The sequence below is a fragment of the Schistocerca cancellata genome, chromosome 2 (genome assembly GCF_023864275.1).
Source record: "Schistocerca cancellata isolate TAMUIC-IGC-003103 chromosome 2, iqSchCanc2.1, whole genome shotgun sequence".
In the NCBI taxonomy this organism is placed as follows: domain Eukaryota; kingdom Metazoa; phylum Arthropoda; class Insecta; order Orthoptera; family Acrididae; genus Schistocerca; species Schistocerca cancellata.
The window spans coordinates 632,895,607-632,916,848 of NC_064627.1; the positions used below are offsets into that span (position 1 = coordinate 632,895,607).

The 21,242-nt window shown below is 42.2% G+C and overlaps 1 protein-coding gene across 1 annotated transcript in view; it reads left to right on the forward strand.

Moving 5' to 3' along the window:
* Nucleotides 1–21,242, forward strand: part of LOC126157208 (juvenile hormone esterase-like) — an 84,486-nt gene that overhangs the window by 56,014 nt on the left and 7,230 nt on the right. Inside the window, exons 7-9 of the mRNA XM_049916360.1 lie at nt 7,481–7,653; nt 16,909–17,062; nt 19,066–19,201. Of these exons, the coding sequence (XP_049772317.1) occupies nt 7,481–7,653; nt 16,909–17,062; nt 19,066–19,201 (463 nt within the window). The remainder of the gene's footprint in view (nt 1–7,480; nt 7,654–16,908; nt 17,063–19,065; nt 19,202–21,242) is intronic.

Here is a 21,242-nt window from a genome sequence, read left to right on the forward strand (position 1 = left end):
ATTCGTTACATGACTTACGAAAGCCCGTAATATGTACTTCCACTAAATGATTGTGAATTATTTTTCTTTCTCGTCATAGTACTCTAAAGCAGCCTACGTCCCTCTGTTATTTGGGAAAGGGAAGGAACCAGTAGCCATACCTATTTAGGACGTTGTTCAAGATTTAAGAGCCATGATATATTGCACTTATAGTACTTCTCTAAAATTATCTTCCGTACCATTCTGATCCAACAAGGTGCCTTAGTCATCGATCTAGTACAAAAAAAATCTGTCGACGCTCGACTAACTATTGTTATTACACGAAAGATGGGAAGATCCTTGTAGTTGATAAATGCAAAAAGAAGATAACTGAAAACTCTGTCAACAGACGATTGCAGAGCTGTATCTGTGGGAGGAATTACTATTTTCATGAGACAAATTTACGTAATTTGTCTAAAGTCATTGCATCAACGAAGGTTGGCAAGTGAATGGAAAAATGTGCAGATCGTTTCAGTTATTAACAAAGATCGCTGGATAGGTGCTGTTTGCCGTCAATATGTTGTACACTGCTAGTCATTGCATTTAACAGAACAAGGAATAATAAATAAAGAAATTTTACTTATTTTGCCGATACAGTATAGCAAGAAGAATTTGATTAAATCTGTACGTGGACTGATGATATAAGGGACGCAAAACTTCGTACACATAGGTATCATCTCTGGCACGAGCAAAGGCTCTAACTCGACTACATAATAAGTCGAACTGAGTTTTGATGACACCCTTACGTCACTCCACGCTTTTTCAACCCGATGCCATAGTCGATCAATCGTAGCGATTGTCCATCGTGGCGAATCGATCTCTCAGCAATCCACAACCAGATGTTTTCATGAGGAGAAATCTCAAGAAAGTGTTGGTGAGGTAATAGTCGAACACCTTTATATCGAGCTATATTAGGACATTAGAGTTAACATGCCATCCAGCGTTTTGTTGTTAAAATGTAACATCTTGGATATCTTGGAGTTAATGGACAACCACTGGCTTTAATGCACCAGAAATGTAGCAGTTGCTGTCGAAATTAACTTCTTTGATGTTGTTGTAGTGGTGGTCTTCAGTCCAGAGAGTGGTTTTATGCAGCTCTCCATGCTACTCTATCCTGTGCAAGCTTCTTCATCTCCCAGTACCTACTGCAACCTACATCCTTCCGAATCTGCTTAGTGTATTCATCTCTTGGTCTTCCTTTACGATTTTTACCCTCCAAGCTGCCCTCCAATACTAAATTGGTGATCCCTTGATGCCTTTGAACGTGTCCTACCAACCGATCCCTTCTTCTAGTCAAGTTGTGGCACAAACTCCTCTTGTCCTCCATTCTGTTCAGTACCTCCTCATTAGTTATGTGATCTACCCATCTAATCTTCAACATTCTTGTGTAGCACCACATTTCGAAAGCTTCTATTCTCTTCCTGTCCAAACTATTTATCGTCTATGTTTCACTTCCAAACATGGCTACACTCCATACTAATACTATCAGAAACGTCTTCCTGACGCTATAAATCTATACTCAATATTAACAAATTTCTCCTCTTTAGAAAAGCTTTCCTTTCCATTGCCAGGCTGCATTTTATATCCTCTCTACTTCGACCATCATTAGTTATTTTGCTCCCCTAATAGCAAAACTCCTTTACTACTTTAAGTGTCTGATTTCCTAATCTAATTCCCTCAGCATCACCCAACTTAATTCCACTGCATTGAATTTTTTGCTTTTGTTGATGTCATCTGTATCCTCCTTTCAAGACACTGTCCATTCCGTTCCATTGCTCTTCCAAGCCCTTTGCTGTCTCTGACAGAATTACAATGTCATCGGCGAAACTCAAAGTTTTTATTTCTTCTCCATGGATTTTAATTTCTACCCCGAACTTTTCTTTCGTTTCCTTTACTGCTTGCTCAATGTACAGATTGAGTAACATTGGGGCTAGGCTACAACCCTGTCTCTCTCCCTTCCCAACTACTGCTTCCCTCTCATGTCCTTCGACTCTTATAACTGCCCTCTGGTTTCTGTACAAATTGTAAATAGCCCTTCGCTCCCTGTATTTTATCCCTGTCACCTTCTTTGATAACCAGAGGTTATCGGCTTGTGTATCCAGGGCACATCATACCCTTATACTCGTGCCGGTCTCGTATAAAGATGACGGATTCAATCTGGAACGTTCGTTATTCTCGGAGCCTCAGGTCACGTCCTCCGTGGTACTGTACACAGAACTGCGACTCGCCTATATAACCTTTCCTCATATACAGAATATAATCTCTTGTCACGCTTACTTCATAAGGAACACCGGAATAATGGAACTGCAAGCAATAGAATTCTTCATGTGATTCCATTTAAACATCAGTTGCATTTTCATAGGACCGTTCAACTAAATCTGACTCTTAAAGTCACGTCCCTAATACTGATTTTACGCGATTATTTCTAACAGCTGATATTTTCCTGGAAAAATACATCACTTTTCATTAAAAGGTTTTTCTCAGAATAGTAAGCAACACACCACTTCAAATGTTAACACTTCTTGTAACTACTTTTAAATACTTACATTATGTGAGGTGCTCAAGCCGATTAGCACTAATCTCGTAATCAACTGCTATCGATTTCTGTCTCTTTGTTATGGGGTTTACTTTACATTAATTCACATTTGAAGAGGACTACCATTCGGTACATCAAGTGTATATTTTATCTAAGTTTTCCTGCATATACTTACCTTACTGCAGACAATAGCAACGTCTTCGAAGAATCTCGTATTGCTGCTGATCATATCTGATAAATCATTTATGTGTACACAATAGATTAGAAGTTTGTTTCTACTCAATTTTAAAAATTACATTTCACGTAACTATTAATAAAACAACTAGCAAACTCAGATGATAGTTTTCTTACTGAATGCATTATCTTCACTACTACCGCTATCCACTGTAAAATTCAGTGTGTTCACAATTAATATCTGCATACAGTTTACTTAGATAAACTGATACTATGCCAGTCACTGGTACTGTACCTTCTGGATTTACTATCTTCCTGCGTATGGAAATATGACAAGTACTTTTCAAAATTAATGATTGCTGTATGGCAAATTCACCAACTCCAAAGTATTTTCTGGTTTTAACAACACCGCACAGTGTATTTTAGAGATAAAAATTCCTATATTCATGGGTGATACAGTCCTCTTATCTCTCCGGAAAAAAGACGTGTCTTTTGAATTTTATACCACAAACTAACACATTCTGCAATCAGGTCAATTACAAATAATGTTACTGGAGGTGGAGATTTTTTCGGAGTCTCAGTTATCATATCAAGCAAATAATAATATATATTAGTGTTTGTTAACAGCTTCCCATCTACACTAAAATTTTACGGATTATAAGAGCTTACGGTTTAGTGGCCGGTGTCCATTTCAATGGATTTCTGCTCTGAGTGTCACCCTGTTATTCTTTTATAAAACTTGCTACGTTCTGAATCAGGCAGCCTGAGGGGTCACTCTTACGAAAACTCACCTAGGTAGTTGCCATAAAGTCTGCAGTTTTATCACGTAATTTCATTTTCACTTACGTAAAAGAATTTGGTAATTTTGTTTCATAAAATGTATTCATTAGGTTAGTTGTTTCTTTAGAAGTTCTGTGAAAAATCTTTTACTCTTCAGTGGTGTACCAGTAACCGAGCTGTTTCACGCACTTTGCATTTTCATTCTTGAGGGAGCTCTCAACATTCACATTCGTCGCATTAGGTACCATGTCGGTGTCTACGAATTTCAGTGCTGACATTTTCAATGAAATGTTATAACACGTTCATGCATTTCGTATTTGTTTCAGCACACAAACCCACTAGTGGATAGCATTTAGTAATATCTGCTTGGTTTCAGTTAAGAATGTATGCATGTTCTATGCTTATTTTATGGAGGTAATCCACCAAAAGGCCTTCCGAACTGAAATATGATCTACAAACAAAATACTTTATGTTTTCCCGAAAATCTTGAGATGCTGTTGACAGTGGGAGACGAACATTTGCGAGTCACTAACTGATCTACCTTTACCTTCTCGCCAGTTGCATCAGAGAAAATACCTTACCTTGTCGGCAAGTGGACGGAAGTTTCTTCTGGCACTGAATTATTCTTCTTCTCATGTATATTCGTAATATCAGTGTAACTCAGGATCACAAATCTTTTTAGTGAAATCTGTTTCCGATATCACTTGCTTATATACTTTGTAGTAAATCTTGTTGCTTAAAGCGCCAGGAGCTGGTCCATAGGCAATGAAAGCAGTAATGAATGATGTACACCAGAGTCACGCATTACTTCTATACAGTCTTCAGCTAACTCTTTCGATGCTATAATCACTTTTGCTGTTTTAATACGTTGTTATGTCCATTTTGAGAAGGAATAAAATGATACGGACATACAATACAAGTGCATATGCAATAGAAACGAAGTGAACTGCACCAATAAATCAGAAATAGATTTACGCACTTCTAACGGAGCACTGGTCATACGAAAATGCATCGAGACGAAGCAAAGCAAATTGAGTATGAATAAATTCAAAACAAGTAAATTTATTCCCAAAGACTGCATGCAGGAAAATTACAGCTGATTTTGGCAGTAATGACATCTGATCAGAAATAACTATGTCATTAGTGGGCCTTTTTTCAAATTTTTAGAACTATCCTTATTCTGACCGTATTGGCAGGGACCACCACTAATTTCTCTCGTGACACAATGTCTTCATCTCGCAGTATCACTTACACCCCTCTGCTTATTAGTTCTAATCCAGTCTGTCCTTCTCTGAAGGTTATGCTCTATACAGATTCAACAATTAACTTGTAAGTATTCCCTGGTTTCTTAATGCATGTGCTATCATCCTTTCCCTTCACCTACCGTAGCCTTTTCAGCGAAGAAACGTCTCATTCCTTAACAGCTCATCTACCTTTCAACATTCGTCCACTGCACCGCTTATTAAATCCATATATTCTCTTCTCTAGTGTTCACTACAATACAATGCTGTGCTGCAAACGTCTTCTACATTCTCAGAAAGTTCTTTCTCAATTTAAGATGTATGTTTAATACTAAAAAACTTCTATTGGATTTCGTTTACTCACAATAATCTGAAGTCAATAAACTGGTCAGTCGATTCAAAAGATCTTTTATTTCTACTTCACTTCCTGAGGACAGCAATGTTAACAGCGAACATTATCACTGATATTCTTTCACCCTGAATTTTAATCTCACTCTTGCACCTTTCTTTTATTTCTGTCATTGCTTGTTCTGTAATTAGATTGAATGTTAGGAACGAAAGACTGCACTTCGGTCTTACAGCCTGTTTAGACCGAGCACTTCTTTCTTGGTCTTCCAATCTAACTTAACCCCCTTGGTTCTTGCATATATTCTATATTTTTCGTCTTTCCTTATAGATTACACCTATTTTTCTCAGAATTTCGAATATCTTGCACGGTTTTACATTATTTCTGTAGATCGACAAATTCTATGAACGGGTCTTGAATTTAATATTCTTGTCACCAACTTGGATGCTTAAGACAGTAAGCTGATGTTAGATAGCCCTGGCACTGTTCTATTCTTCCTATATTCAGAGTTGTATGGACGAAATTTTTCCGGAAGTCCATGGTATGTTAACAGAACCATAAATTATGTACATAAATTTCAAAAGTCATTTGGTTGCTACTTATCCCTCTTGATATTACAAATTCAGAAGGAAATATATCTATCCTTTCTACATTACACGATCGCAAGTCAGTTAAAGCTCTGTTATACTCCATTTTGAGTCGCCCTACTCACATCTTCCATCTTGACTCACATTCCTTCTCCAGTTGGGTAACCTAACAAGTGCTCGCTCTTGCAGAGGCCTCAATGTACTTTTTCAAGCTATCCACTCTCACTTCTGTGTTCGAAAGTGGAATTACCTTTCCATCCATAATGTTCCCACCGTTACTTTAATTTCATTGAGGATTATTTTCACTTTTCCATATTCTAAGAGTAGGTCAGTACTTCCGATGATCACTTCTTTTTTCGATTTCATCACATTTTCCCGCAGCTATTTCACCTTGGCTTCCTAGCACATCCTATTTACTTAAATCCTAAGTAGCTTTTGCTATATTCCTCTCTTTCCCTAAATATTTTTATTACTATCTTCTTTTGTTGACTGGTTGAGGTAGTTCTTCGCAATTACCTTCCTAGCACCTACAGGGTGCCAATTATGGAACTATATAAAATAAAATTCTGAACGGTTTGGCTTTAGGACATTCACACTGCACCGATGGCCACGGGACATAATGGAAATTAATATACGCACATGCACGCGCCTTGTAGTTGTCATTTGGATGGATTCCTCAATACAAAAAATTGGCACATTTGGAGGATTGAGAACACTTATTTGACGACTGAGAAGTCTCTTGATCCTCAACGGGTGACTGGAAGGTGTGCAATGGCTATTCGTGGAATAATCGGTTTGCCGGCCGCGGTGGTCTAGCGGTTCTGGCGCTGCAGTCCGGAACCGCGGGACTGCTACGGTCGCAGGTTCGAATCCTGCCTCGGGCATGGGTGTGTGTGATGTCCTTAGGTTAGTTAGGTTTAAGTAGTTCTAAGTTCTAGGGGACTTATGACCTAAGATGTTGATTCCCATAGTGATCAGAGCCAATAATCGGTGAGATATTCCTTGATGGCACAGTGACTATTGAACGGTGCGTGAACGTTTTGGACCATGATTTCATACCCATTATCGAAAGTTACACTGATTTCGACAAGATGTGGTTCATTCAAGACAGAGTTCGACCCCATCGAAGCAGGAGAGTGTTTGCTGTCCTGGAGGAGCATTCTGGCTCTGGGGTACACAGAGGCTACTGGCATGGATAGGCTACAATTGGCCGCCATATTCTCCGGATCTGAACACATGCGACTCCTTTTTCTGGTGGTCTATTAATGACAAGGTGTACATCAATAACGCCAAAACCATTGCTGAGCTAAAAATAGCCATTCAGAAAGTCATGAACAGCATCGATGTTCCGATGCTTCAGCAGGTTACACAGAACTTCGCTGTTCGTCTGCGCCACATCATAGCCATTGATGGCAGGCATATCGAACATGTCATAACCGAAATCCGAATATCTGTAGTGACGTTTACATATCGAATGAAGTGTTGCACTGCGAAGGTTGCAACTAATTTAGTTGTATTTCATATAGTTCAATAATTGTCATCCCATATGTTTATAGTCCTACTTTTGTAACTTCTTTTTAATAAATTGTGATCTTAGTCTACATTTTCTTCGGGATATATTGTACTATTAAACATATGGTTTCGGAACCTCTGTCTGTCAACGATTAAATCCAGCTGTAATCTTCCCACCTCTCCGGACCGTTCCCAAGTATATCTCCTGTCTCCCTCTGTGAAAGATTAATTCTTCCCTGTCATTTGTGACGTCCACCGCTCGAGAATTTTTAATTGCTTTCACCAGAACTGACGGAGAACAAAGGAACTATGCGGGAGCTCAACACAAACTTCCAGAGGCTGTTGCCAGCTAACATCCCTGTCAAGAGGGAGGAACGCATCACCACTGCTCGCGACATCAAGAGGTTCTACTTTGAAAATCAACCTCTGGAAGATTCAACAGTCGAAATGTATGCTGATGTAAGTCTCAAGCTAATTAATATGGTTAATTTCTTTTGTTCTTTCCTTAGACTGCTGTATGTATAGATTTATGTATTATTTTACTACAACCTAACACACTCAACATTTTGCAGTGAAATTTCGAGAAAATTGGCAATATTTCTTTGCATCAAAATGTTTTTGAATGAAATAACGCGCAACTCTAGCGTGCTCCGGGAGCTTAAGAGTGGAAGCGAAAACGTTTCATATGCCAAACATGACATCTAGCAGGAGAGTGAAAGCTTCTCTCTGTTTTTACATGGCTGATTTGTACCCAAAATATGGGCAATGCAATCTGTTACCACAGAATTATGCTGCTCATCGCGTCACCGAAAAAGTAATAAGACAAATAAGAAAATATACACTTAATTAAGAACGTTCTAAGCATCAAATCAGGAAACTGAAAATTTATGTGCCAAAAAGAAACTTTTTGCAAGATGATTCTTCCAAAGAAGATAACAACACCTTGCTATTTACTCGTATTTACACAAATACCGCCGTTACCGGTTTCGAACAGATAAGTTTACCTTCGTTGTTGTTTGTGTTAGGTTGCCTGCTTTTCATAACAACTAATATAAACAACAACAGTTTTAATATAAACTTTAATTGCAACATGAAGACAAACTGTCGGTTCGAAATTGTTAACGGCACTGCTTCTGTAAATAAATACCTTTGTTATCTTGGATAATTGCTGTTTTCTTCTGTGTAGGAATCAGCTTATATTTTGTACACAGCCACACACTGAAAAATGCCAGCAGTTTTTGAGAAAAAAGCAGAATTTAAGTTTTTGTTGGAAGTGCCATTACTACTGAGACGCTATGATATAGTATCTATAAGAAAACGACAGAAATACAACATTAGGTTTTTAGGTAGTACTGAAATGAATGTAAACCATTTCTCAATTTTTAAATTGTGGAACATTTAAAACAATAGCGTATCTAATAAATGTTCATCATTTAAATTTAACAGATCCTTAAAAAGAGCTGTAAAGAAATATTAATATTTCACCTTACAAATTCATTATTTAACTCCAATAACATATGTCGATAACTTGGCTCAAAGACCATAGACCATCTACTAACGCATGTTTGAAAGAATTTCTCTTGGTTTGGCACTTGGATGAAGTCAATAAACATGCAGAAGGGTACCAATTCAGAGTATTGAAAGAGTCCTTTTGTGAATAAGTGGCACTTTCATTTCCACACTTCGTAACAATTGGAGGTTCGCCGTCGATCATGTTCGTTTTATTATTTGTGCTTCTTTCCGCTCATCGTCTCCGCAACTAAGAATGTACAGCTGATTCTCCAAATAAATATGGTTATGATTTTAAATGTAGTACATTTGTCTTTATATTCTGACAGAAAGTTACGCATGTCGTCCCACGCTAACACCTTTAGTATCAAGATTGACACATTTTTAGGAGTGAGTACATGCTCTGGGTTTGCTGTGGACACAGTAATGTTGTAGTACGGATAACAGGTGCGCCATATCGTGGGAGTGAAAAGGCGAGGCAGTTGGAAATTTGAAGTATGCTGGCAGAACGTCTAAATTGAACACAGATCCGCTGTAAAATTCTGGCGGAATGTGGACCAAATGTAATTTCACGTGCAGTAATAATGAGCTGGTGCTAACAATTTGGCCAAGGCCGCAAAGACGTGGATGACGCTTACTGGGAAGGGAGGCCATCGACATCGATCAAAGACGATAACGACCAGGTAGTATAATCGAGTAGATAATTCTCAAAATTCGCCAATTTTCAAACGATGAGGACGTTAACCACCGTTTCTCCACTGGCTTCGTGACGAAGGAGCGGATTTCTGCCTTCGAAAAACAAAATGATTGACAGAAGATTACGACCATCGGTTACAGGTAGTTGGTCAAAATGGTGTCACATGAGAGAAAATAAAACCCCTACAGCCGTCCTTATAACTTTATTTGTATCGTAGCTACCAGTTTCGACGCTTCAGTGTACCACTTTCACACCTGTATGCATAAAATAGTTACTATGGAAATATCAACTTATCAGTCATGCAACGTAAACGGAGATTAAAAACAGAATGAGAATCAAGGAGAAGACTCTACAAGTGAAAACAGTATAATTCGAAACCAAACATTTCGCAATTAGCGATGACGGGATGAATAATTCATTACAATATCTAACAGAGGGGTAATGTGCATTAGGTAGAACAGAGCGCAGGACTGACGGCGTGTTTATACTGTATGTGCTGTCCACCAGATATGGACTAGTTGCGAGTGGAGTAACACGCCCGAGATAGACTACAATGTACATCCGTACACGTATCGAATTTTCTCACTGTAAACCTCTGAACCAGTGTGGCAGACGTATGGCATATACAAACGATGAATATCTGGATATACTTCTGGTCCTTGGTGCATCTGATAATCGGGCTGATGTTGCCGTTCGTGAATATGCTGCTAGAATATCCTCGTCCACGCCATCCAAATAAAAATTTGTTTCGTCGTCTGGAACTACGCCTTTGGCAATCAGGTTCTCTCCTTGCTCCATCGTGTGACATAGGTCGTCCACGGACTCGCCATACGCTAGATACTGATTACGTTATTCTAGACGTAATAAACCAAGAACCTCAGCGAAGTATACGTAGTGCAGCAACGCAGCTGGGTGTCACGCAGTGCACAGTCGTTAACGAGCTTCACGGGCATGAGGTGCACCCCTATCATTGTGCTTTCACGCAACACCTGCATCCGACAGATCGCCATCAGCAGATGCAATTCTGTGAGTGGTTCCAACAACAACAGGAAGCCAACGATGACTTAGTGAACACCGTATTATGGTCGGGTAAAGCAGCATTCACTTGTGAGGGTGTCTTCAATATGCACAATGTCCGCCATTGGTGTGAGGTTAACACGCACGTCACCTGCGATCACAGATATAAAGTTCGCTTTGGTATCAATGTCTGGGGCGGGATATTGGGTGACAGGTGTTAGCCCCCTACATGTTGCCTGACCGGTTGACTGCACGAAGGTATCATGGATTTCTTTCAAATTATCTGCTTGATGCACTGGAAGATGTTCTACTACAAGTTCGGCAGAAGAAATGGTTCCAACATGATGGTGCACCTCCACACTCTGGAATTAATGTGCGACAGTATTTGGACAGAATATTTCCAGGGAAATTGCTCGGATGTGGAGCTCCAGTTGTATAGCCGTCGTGTTTACCTGACCTAAACCCACTGGATTTCTTCGTGTGGGGACAATCGAAGGGCACGTGTACTCTATTCCGCCGACGAGTGTGGAAGAATTGGTAGCGCGTATTTATGTTGCTCTTGTTACTGTGGACGCAGCTTTGCTGCGAAGGGTTCAAAGCTGTATGATTGGGCGGGTTGCGCAATGTTTGGACGTGCAGGGAGGTCGCTTTGAGGATCTATTGTTCTGAGGACAACATATTCTGTTGTGAAGGTCATGCGGTCATTAATATGAACATTTTTATTGTCACTGGTTGCTAATGTGCGACATCTATGCGCTCATATTATATGTAGTATAAATGACAAGTAGATGTTGTGTTATTGTACTGTGCTATCATCTTTAGTATCTCCAAATTGATATTGTTTTTGTAGTTCTTCTGTGCTATGACAGGTCATTTGTTTCAGCTATCTATTTCTTATCTGTCTAACCAGGTATTTGCTATGTTCAGCTTTACAACATGTTGTAAATTTAGGATACATGTGACCTCAGCAATCGTGTATATTACAATATGGAATGTCAAATGAAACCGGCAAATAAAAAAAGGATGGTTCCCAACAAGGGATCAAACACTCGACCTCCTGTATGCTCTACCAACATTCTATCCACTGCACCAACCATACAGCACAAATAAAATATGCTGACAGAGGTAGTTCCCATATGTGAAGTTACAATGTTGGCAGATTCCCACTTTTTAACGCCCTTTTTCTGACAGAGATACTCGCCTGACGAAATTTTATGAGAGACATCTTTTTATATCGATGGCACGTGAAGAGACGCGCTGCGAAGCCCGAGTGAGCGAATCACTTCACCCTGTATGTAGAGTCAGCATCTGGGATGCATAATTTGGCCGGCCGGAGTGGCCGAGCGGTTGTAGGCGCTACAGTCTGGAACCGCGCGAATCCTACGATCGAAGGTTCGAATCCTGGCTCGGGCACGCGTGTGTGTGCTGTCCGTAGGTTGGTTAGGTTTAAGTAGTTCTAAGTTCTAGGGGAATGCTGACCTCTGCAGTTAAGTCCCTTAGTGCTCAGAGCCATTTGAACCATTTGCATAATTTGTTAAACCGATTGTGCCATGGTTCTCGCACTCTCCCCGTGCTATCTTCTGGATGGAGTGGACAGTATTTTTCCGAAAGTCTCGTGGTATGTCTGCAGACCCATAGATTCTACAAACCAATCGCAGTAGTCATTTGGTTGGCACTTCCCGCAATAACATTAGAAACTGCAGAGGTAGATTTTCTATTCCTTCCGCCTTATTTGTTCGCAAGTCTTCTAAAGCTCTATTAAACGCTATTGGTTATCATCTACGACTTCCTTTACGGCCGTCACTACTTCTTTTTTCATCAGATACTTTCTCCCCCTCGTAGAGCCCTTCAATGTACTACACTCCTGGAAATGGAAAAAAGAACACATTGACACCGGTGTGTCAGACCCACCATACTTGCTCCGGACACTGCGAGAGGGCTGTACAAGCAATGATCACACGCACGGCACAGCGGACACACCAGGAACCGCGGTGTTGGCCGTCGAATGGCGCTAGCTGCGCAGCATTTGTGCACCGCCGCCGTCAGTGTCAGCCAGTTTGCCGTGGCATACGGAGCTCCATCGCAGTCTTTAACACTGGTAGCATGCCGCGACAGCGTGGACGTGAACCGTATGTGCAGTTGACGGACTTTGAGCGAGGGCGTATAGTGGGCATGCGGGAGGCCGGGTGGACGTACCGCCGAATTGCTCAACACGTGGGGCGTGAGGTCTCCACAGTACATCGATGTTGTCGCCAGTGGTCGGCGGAAGGTGCACGTGCCCGTCGACCTGGGACCGGACCGCAGCGACGCACGGATGCACGCCAAGACCGTAGGATCCTACGCAGTGCCGTAGGGGACCGCACCGCCACTTCCCAGCAAATTAGGGACACTGTTGCTCCTGGGGTATCGGCGAGGACCATTCGCAACCGTCTCCATGAAGCTGGGCTACGGTCCCGCACACCGTTAGGCCGTCTTCCGCTCACGCCCCAACATCGTGCAGCCCGCCTCCAGTGGTGTCGCGACAGGCGTGAATGGAGGGACGAATGGAGACGTGTCGTCTTCAGCGATGAGAGTCGCTTCTGCCTTGGTGCCAATGATGGTCGTATGCGTGTTTGGCGCCGTGCAGGTGAGCGCCACAATCAGGACTGCATACGACCGAGGCACACAGGGCCAACACCCGGCATCATGGTGTGGGGAGCGAACTCCTACACTGGCCGTACACCACTGGTGATCGTTGAGGGGACACTGAATAGTGCACGGTACATCCAAACCGTCATCGAACCCATCGTTCTACCATTCCTAGACCGGCAAGGGAACTTGCTGTTCCAACAGGACAATGCACGTCCGCATGTATCCCGTGCCACCCAACGTGCTCTAGAAGGTGTAAGTCAACTACCCTGGCCAGCAAGATCTCCGGATCTGTCCCCCATTGAGCATGTGTGGGACTGGATGAAGCGTCGTCTCACGCGGTCTGCACGTCCAGCACGAACGCTGGTCCAACTGAGGCGCCAGGTGGAAATGACATGGCAAGCCGTTCCACAGGACTACATCCAGCATCTCTACGATCGACTCCATGGGAGAATAGCAGCCTGCATTGCTGCGAAAGGTGGATATACACTGTACTAGTGCCGACATTGTGCATGCTCTGCTGCCTATGTCTATGTGCCTGTGGTTCTGTCAGTGTGATCATGTGATGTATCTGACCCCAGGAATGTGTCAATAAAGTTTCCCTTTCCTGGGACAATGAATTCACGGTGTTCTTATTTCAATTTCCAGGAGTGTATTTTCACCTGCCCTGTGTCGCCTCTGCGTTTAATACCTGGATTTCTAATACCTCTTAATGTTGACGACCTGGCCTTTAATTTCACCGAAGACTGCTTTGACTGTTCTGTAGGCTCAGTCTGTCCTTCCGACGACCATTTACGTTTCGATTTTCTTACACTTCTGCTGTAGCCAACTAATTTCGTTCCTAAGTGACTTGTAGTGCAGTTTTACATCATACTCACAAATATTTTTATACTTCTGCTGTAATCGATCAATTGAAATATTTTTGCAGTTACCCAAGGTTTCTTCGCAGTTACCTTCTAGTTCTATAGCTGTGTGTTCAACTTCTGGCATTTTCCGTTTACGAATGTCCATTTTTCTTGAACTTACTTGCCGGATGTGGTGTTCATTAGGACATTATCTACGCCATCTGGCAACTTCAAACGCACTTCAGCTTTCCTCAGTACTTCAGTGTGCCACTTCTCTACACATCGGTTCTTCTTTGCGATTCACTTTAAATGCGGCGCATTCTTCTTTACTGGTATGACATTTAATTTTAGAGGTTAAGTAGTGCAACTGCCACAGAGGGTTAAATTATTCACATAGTGAAATTATTCACATAGTGAAGGCAGACGAAAATGTAATAGTCATGGGTGACTGGAATTCGGTAGTAGGAATAAGGAAGAGAAGGAAACATAGTAGGTGAATATATATTGGGGTTAAGACATGATAGAGGAAGCCGCCTGGTAGAATTTTGCACAGAGCACAACTTAATCATAGCTAACACTTGGTTCAAGAATCATAAGAGAAGGTTGTATACATGGAAGAATCGCGGAGATACTGAAAGGTATCAGATAGATTATATAATGGTAAAACAGAGATTTAGGAACCAGGTTTTAAATTGTAAGACATTTCCAGGGGCAGATGTGGCCTCTGACCACAATCTATTGGTTATGAACGGTAGATTAAAACTGAAGAAACTACAAAAAGGTGGGAATTTAAGGAGATAGGATCTGGATAAACTGACTACACAGTTTCAGGGAGAGCTCAAGGGAACAATTGACAGGAACGGGGGAAAGAAATACAGTAGAAGAAGAATGGGTAGCTTTGAGAGATGAAGTAGTGAAGGCAGCAAAGGATCAAGTAGATAAAAAGACGAGGGTTAGTAGAAATCCTTGGGTAACAGAAGAAATATTGAATTTAATTGATGAAAAGAGAAAATATGAAAATGCAATAAATGAAGCAGGCAAAAAGGAATACAAACGTCTCAAAATTGAGATTGACAGGAAGTGCAAAATGGCCAAGCAGGGATGGCTAGAGGATAAATGTAAGGATGTAGAGGCTTATCTCACTAGGGGTAAGATAGATACTACCTACAGGAAAATTAAAGAGGCCTTTGGAGAAAAGAGAAGCACTTGTATGAGTATCAAGAGCTCAGATGGAAACCAGTTCTTAGCAAAGAAGGGAAAGCAGAAAGGTAGAAGGAGTATATAGAGGGACTATACAAGGCTGATGTACTTGAGGACAATATTATGGAAATGGAAGAGGATGTAGATGAAGGTGAAATGGGAGATACAATACTGCGTGAAGAGTTTGACAGAGAACTGAAAGACCTGAGTCGAAACAAGGCCCTGGGAGTAGACAACATTCCATTAGAACTACTAACGGCCTTGGGAGAGCCAGTTCTGACAAAACTCTACCATCTGGTGAGCAAGATGTATGAGACAGACGAAATACCCTCAGACTTCAAGAAGAATATAATAATTCCAATTTCAAAGAAAGTAGGTGTTGACAGATGTGAAAATTACAGAACTATCAGTTTAATAAGTCACGGATGCAAAATTCTAACGCGAATTCATTACAGACGAATGGAAAAACTGGTCGAGGCTGACCTCGCGAAGATCAGTTTGGATTCCGTAGAAATACAGGAACACATGAGGCAATACTGATCCTACGACTTATCTTAGAAGCTAGATTAAGGAAAGACAAACCTTCGTTTCTAGCATTTGTAGACTTAGAGAACGCTTTTGACAATGTTGACTGGAATACTCTCTTTCGAATTCTGAAGGTGGCAGGGGTAAAATACAGGGAGCGAAAGGCTATTTACAATTTGTACAGAAACCAGATGGATGTTATAAGAGTAGAGGGACACGAAAGGGGAGCAGTGGTTGGGAAGGGAGTGAGACAAGGTTGTAGTCTAGCCTCTCCCCGATGTTATTCAATCTGTATATTGAGCAAGCAGTGAGGGAAACGAAAGAAAAATTCGCAGTAGGTATAAAATCCATAGAGAAGAAATAAAAACACTGAGGTTCGCCGATAATATTGTAATTCTGTCAGAGACAGCAAAGGACTAAGAAGAGCAGTTGGACGAAATGGATAGTGTCTTGAAAGGTGGATATAAGATGAACATCAACAAAAGCCAAACGAGGATAATGGAATGTAGTCAATTTAAGTCGGGTGATGCTGAGGAAATCAGATTAGGAAATGAGACACTTAAAGTAGTAAAGGAGTTTTGCCATTTGGGGAGCAAAATAACTGATGATGGTCGAAGTAGAGAGGATATAAAATGCAGACTGGAAATGACAAGGAAAGCGTTTCTGAAAAAGAGAAATTTGTTAACATCGAGTATAGATTTAAGTGTCAGGAAGTAGTTTCTGAAAGTATTTGTATGGAGTGTAGCCATGTATGGAAGTGAAACATGAAAGATAGTAGTTTGGACAAGAAGAGAATAGAAGCTTTAGAAATGTGGTGCTACAGAAGAATGTTGAAGATTAGATGGGTAGATCATATAACTAATGAGGAGGTATTGAATAGGATTGGGGAGAAGAGAAGTTTGTGGCACTACTTGACTAGAAGTAGGGATCGGTTGTTAGGACATGTTCTGAGGCTTCAAGGGATCACCAGTTTAGTATTGGAGGGCATCGTGGAGGGTAAAAATCGTAGAGGGAGGCCAAGAGATGAATACACTAAGCGGATTCAGAAGAATGTAGGTTGCAGTGGGTACTGGGAGATGAAGAAGCTTGCACAGGATAGAGTAGTATGGAGACCTGCATCAAACCAGGCTCAGGACTGAAGACCACAACAACAACATGTTGATAATAAATAAAGTATCTTTTTTAGTCAGGTCTACAGAATGAACCTATTATGGTGCAAAATTCTGGCAACTACATTAGTGCTTGTGAATGCCGTTGATGAATCTACGTCTGAAGACGTTTCTCTTGTTACAGCTGCGCGGCGACCTCTTCTTCGTGTACCCCTCCCTTGTGGCGGCCCGAGTGCAGTCTGCAGTCGCCGGAGCACAGCCGGTGTATTTCTATCACTTCGACGCCGTCACCAATCTTAACGTGAGCAAGAAGATGTTAACCAAAGAAGACATTGCCGGTAAATACATAACTCTTGACATGATAATCTTCTGCCATTTTTCTATCAGAAGTAACTGAATAACGAAAACCCATAATTAACCGAAATATAAGAGGTGATCAGAAAGTCTCCTTTCGAATGCCGTACAGTCCAGAATCGGTATGGCGCCTTAGGCAAAATCGACAGGACCTGAAGCAATCGTTCAACCGACGCACCAGGTTGAGGATATCTGTTTGGTAAAACAACGAGTCCTCCTGCACCAAGAAGTCCGAAAGCGCCTGCTGCACATCCTCGTCCGACAGGCATTAAGGGACGCGAAGAGAGATATCAGGAGTGTCGAGTGTAACGGAGGAGGCTGGATTCCCAGATCGACCGACATGTTGTGTCGAATTGGCTCCAGTACAGACATGGAGCACCATTCCTTAACGGAGGTTTTCGACAGACATGCTGCCTCCATTCTTCATTCTCCAGTGCATTCCTACCGGTGTTTGTCCCTCTTCAGCAAAGTAAAGAATAACAAAAAAATGGTTCAAATGGCTCTGAGCACTATGGGACTCAACTGCTGAGGTCATTAGTCCCCTAGAACTTAGAACTAGTTAAACCTAACTAACCTAAGGACATCACAAACATCCATGCCCGAAGCAGGATTCGAACCTGCGACCGTAGCGGTCTTGCGGCTCCAGACTGCAGCGCCTTTAACCGCACGGCCACTTCGGCCGGCAAAGAATAACAGCATGTCGGACCCGTTAGGACGTCTTTATTAATTATGTTGTTGAACCGTAATTTATTTTCAAAGAATTTTCTTGAGAATTACGGTTCATTACTGGTTAATACACCAAATCAGGCAAACATGACAGAGGCAGCTCCGAACGATAGACAGACACTAACTGCCTTATAAATGCGGACGAGAGACAGACGAGCAAATTGGGGACGAGAGACTGGCCAAGAAAACAAGTAGAATTTGAAAGTAAATGAAACAACACATCACCAATCACTTAACTTCTAATAAAATGCAATTTCTGGAGAAGACCTGGCGCAGCACCCCGAAATCGCTCTCCCGAACCATCCGCTGCCAGCCCCTTGAATGGACACAGGACGGCGCGCCGATCTCCCGTCTCACGGTGTCGCAGCTCGCACCGGCCAGACCGATGTGGTGGGCTGACTCGTGTTGCTAACGTGTCGACCGCGAAGCCACTGCCCCTCGCTATGCGGCGCGGCACACTGTACTCACGTGGCGACCTCACATGCGCCGACGCTCAAGGCGGACAAGTCACCTTGTGTCTCAGTGCGCGACCGACCAACTGATCGTGCTGACCGCCAATGACCATACCCTGAGCAACTTCAGCAGACTGGCGGCGTAATGCGCAGACTCAGATGCAGAAAATAAGCCCCGACCGGGCGACTACTCGCTGAGTTCTCATACAGGTGGAGTGTCATTTATCCGGCTTTAAAGTTTGATCCGAACGAAAGACATACTAGCACTCTCGGATGACAGACATTAACTGCCTCACAAACTCGGACGAGGGACATACTAGCAAGCTGGGAACGGGAGACTGACCCAGACTTCACCCAAGACTGACCGACTGGCAAGCTCATAGCGCCCCTTAAATGCACCTTTCTCACCAGAGAGAGACACCAAAGCTGCGATTGCCACAGCGGCGCCACCGCCAGAAATGGAGGGCGACTGCTTCACACTACGCACTGCGGCGCGCTTTTCAAAACAGCAATTTTTACCACGGCTCAGTTGTCATAGTTCACGTACCCGCATTTACCTCGCACGTTGCAAAGTCACCAATGCCAAACTAATCTCCCGCACGTTTGCCAATACTTATATATCCGAAATGAAGTCGTGCTACGGTGTGTATACGCTTCAGCAACGCCATAGAGGGAAACTTTCTGATTACCCCTTATAAAATTTACATGTATAATTGTACGATTTCATGTTGAATCACTTTTATCTTTTAAAGAAAATATACAATATACCATGTAACAGACCCTGCAGTGGTTATCGCTTAAATTTATAGGGGCCTCACATGGCGATGACGTCGCCTATTTGTTCCACGGACAATTGTTTAAAGACATACCCAAGGGACCAGAAACGGTGGAAGGAAAAGCAATAGCGCGTATGACCCGCATGTGGACGAACTTCGCCACTAAGGGGTAAGTACGGTAGCTGAATAATACTACACCTTACGATAATACATGTCTGTCGTTCTGTACTGTAGATGTGGCTCTCCTTCATCAACTTGCACAATGACGGCATTTAGTTTCGAAATAAAATAAACAAACACCCGTCGACATCAGAGAAGGAATAAGCAAAAACGAAGTTACGTAAACTCGTCGGACAAAATACTTGTAACACCCTTAAAAGTACACGCTGGTGCTTTTTGGAGCGCTGTTGATGGCGCAGAATTGTTTCTGTTCGGTCATGTGACCATCCAATACATGTGTAAGTCATGGCAGTCAAGTGCTGTGTACGTGCCAGTCAGTTGTAGGGGATCAGAGCAGTGAGACTGGATGACGTGAAGAAGTGACTGAATGGCAGAAAGAAGCTATCGCGCCTGGACGTTCCATGACCATACTGACCGTACCGAGAATAAAGTTGCCCAATTTGTTGGTGTACCATCTTGGGCTGTCTACCGGACGAGGATTGTTTTATAAGGCCGCTAAAGTTCCATGAAATGATTCAACACTTTTGCTCCGCCTTCGTGGTATAAGCTTCATTATTCCAATGGTCGTATAAAGAATTTCAACAGTGTTCAGTGTATTGTTGACTGTAGACAGCCGTTTGAATTGGTCACTGTAACGAGTACGATTTAAACAAGAGAGAACATTTTCATTTGAGGGGGTGATCTACCGTGCAAATAAAACCTGAACTGGATAAAGTTCAGAGTCTGCGCCGTCAGTGAAGACCATTTGCTTTTCAATTAATGAATTTAAAAGTGGTCTGACAGCACTGAACACGGTCTTTCTCCCCAATTGTAGTCGCCACAATCGAAACCGTTGAGAAAATCAACGGTATGGTAACGCAAGATCGCCAAATAAAAAGCCGTGTGATTACTGAGACTGTACGCATCGTAACTGAGTGAGTGCATAATATCCTACAAGGAGGATTGGCCATGAAGAAGATGTGTGCATGATGGGGTGCCGTGATTCCTCACAATCGATCAAAAGCGTATCTCGCACAGCATTTGAACACAATGTCTGGCGACGTTCAACCGCAATCTGCAAACCTTTTTGCGTCAGTTCGTAACTGCTGATGAAACATAGATCCATCGTTACGTACCAGAGTCGAAATGGCAGTCAAAACAAGTTAACCGAAGAAAGCAAGGATAATTTTTTGTTAGCTCGTAAGGTGTTTAGGTGTCTTTGGATTTCCAGGGAATAAATCTATAGAATACATGTAAATAGACAGACACACGTCTGGATTCTATTATTCATTGTGGGATCTCTTGAAACATGCTTTGGCTGACAGCAGACCACTTGGCACACAAAAATTTGCTGTTTTGCCAGGATAATGCACCATCCCACAAAGGCAGAAGAGCCTGAAATGGGCTTCGAATTGGTTCATCACTAGAGCGCCAAGTGACTTCTTCCTGTTCAATATCTTGAAACTCTGGCTTGTTGGGAACATATTTTCATAAAATCAGGAGGAGATAGTTGCACTCAACGAGTATTCTTTGCAGTCAACTAGTATTTTCAGAGTTTGACTGAACATATTTATCTTATGGAATGAAAGAGCTGGAGCATCGATGGAACAAGTGTATATCCCTCAAAGGAAACTCTGCTGAGAAGTAAGATAAGTTGTTTACGAAACTAACTTTTTTACCAGTCTTATCAAATCACCCTCGAACTATCCGTAGGCACATAACGCGCCGTAAGAACAGCGGATGTATAAACATCCTGACCTATTTAGACCGGAGACATGTGTTACACCTTACTAGTGGCTGTAGGTTTGAAACCCGACAGGAATTGCTGTTGTCAGTGAATGCAGACGCATCTCAGCCAGTTTTCGAACAATCATTGCAAACGAGACTGCATGGGATGGAAACTTGGGTGCCTCGCAGATGACCAGTGCTCTCAGCGATACTGCATAGTAGCCAGCTGTAGGCGCGCTGAGTGGTCCGAAGAGTTGAGATTTGGTCCCATTTCGAATGATTTCAGGCGATGAATGCACAGAAAGGCCGACGAAGTGTTTATT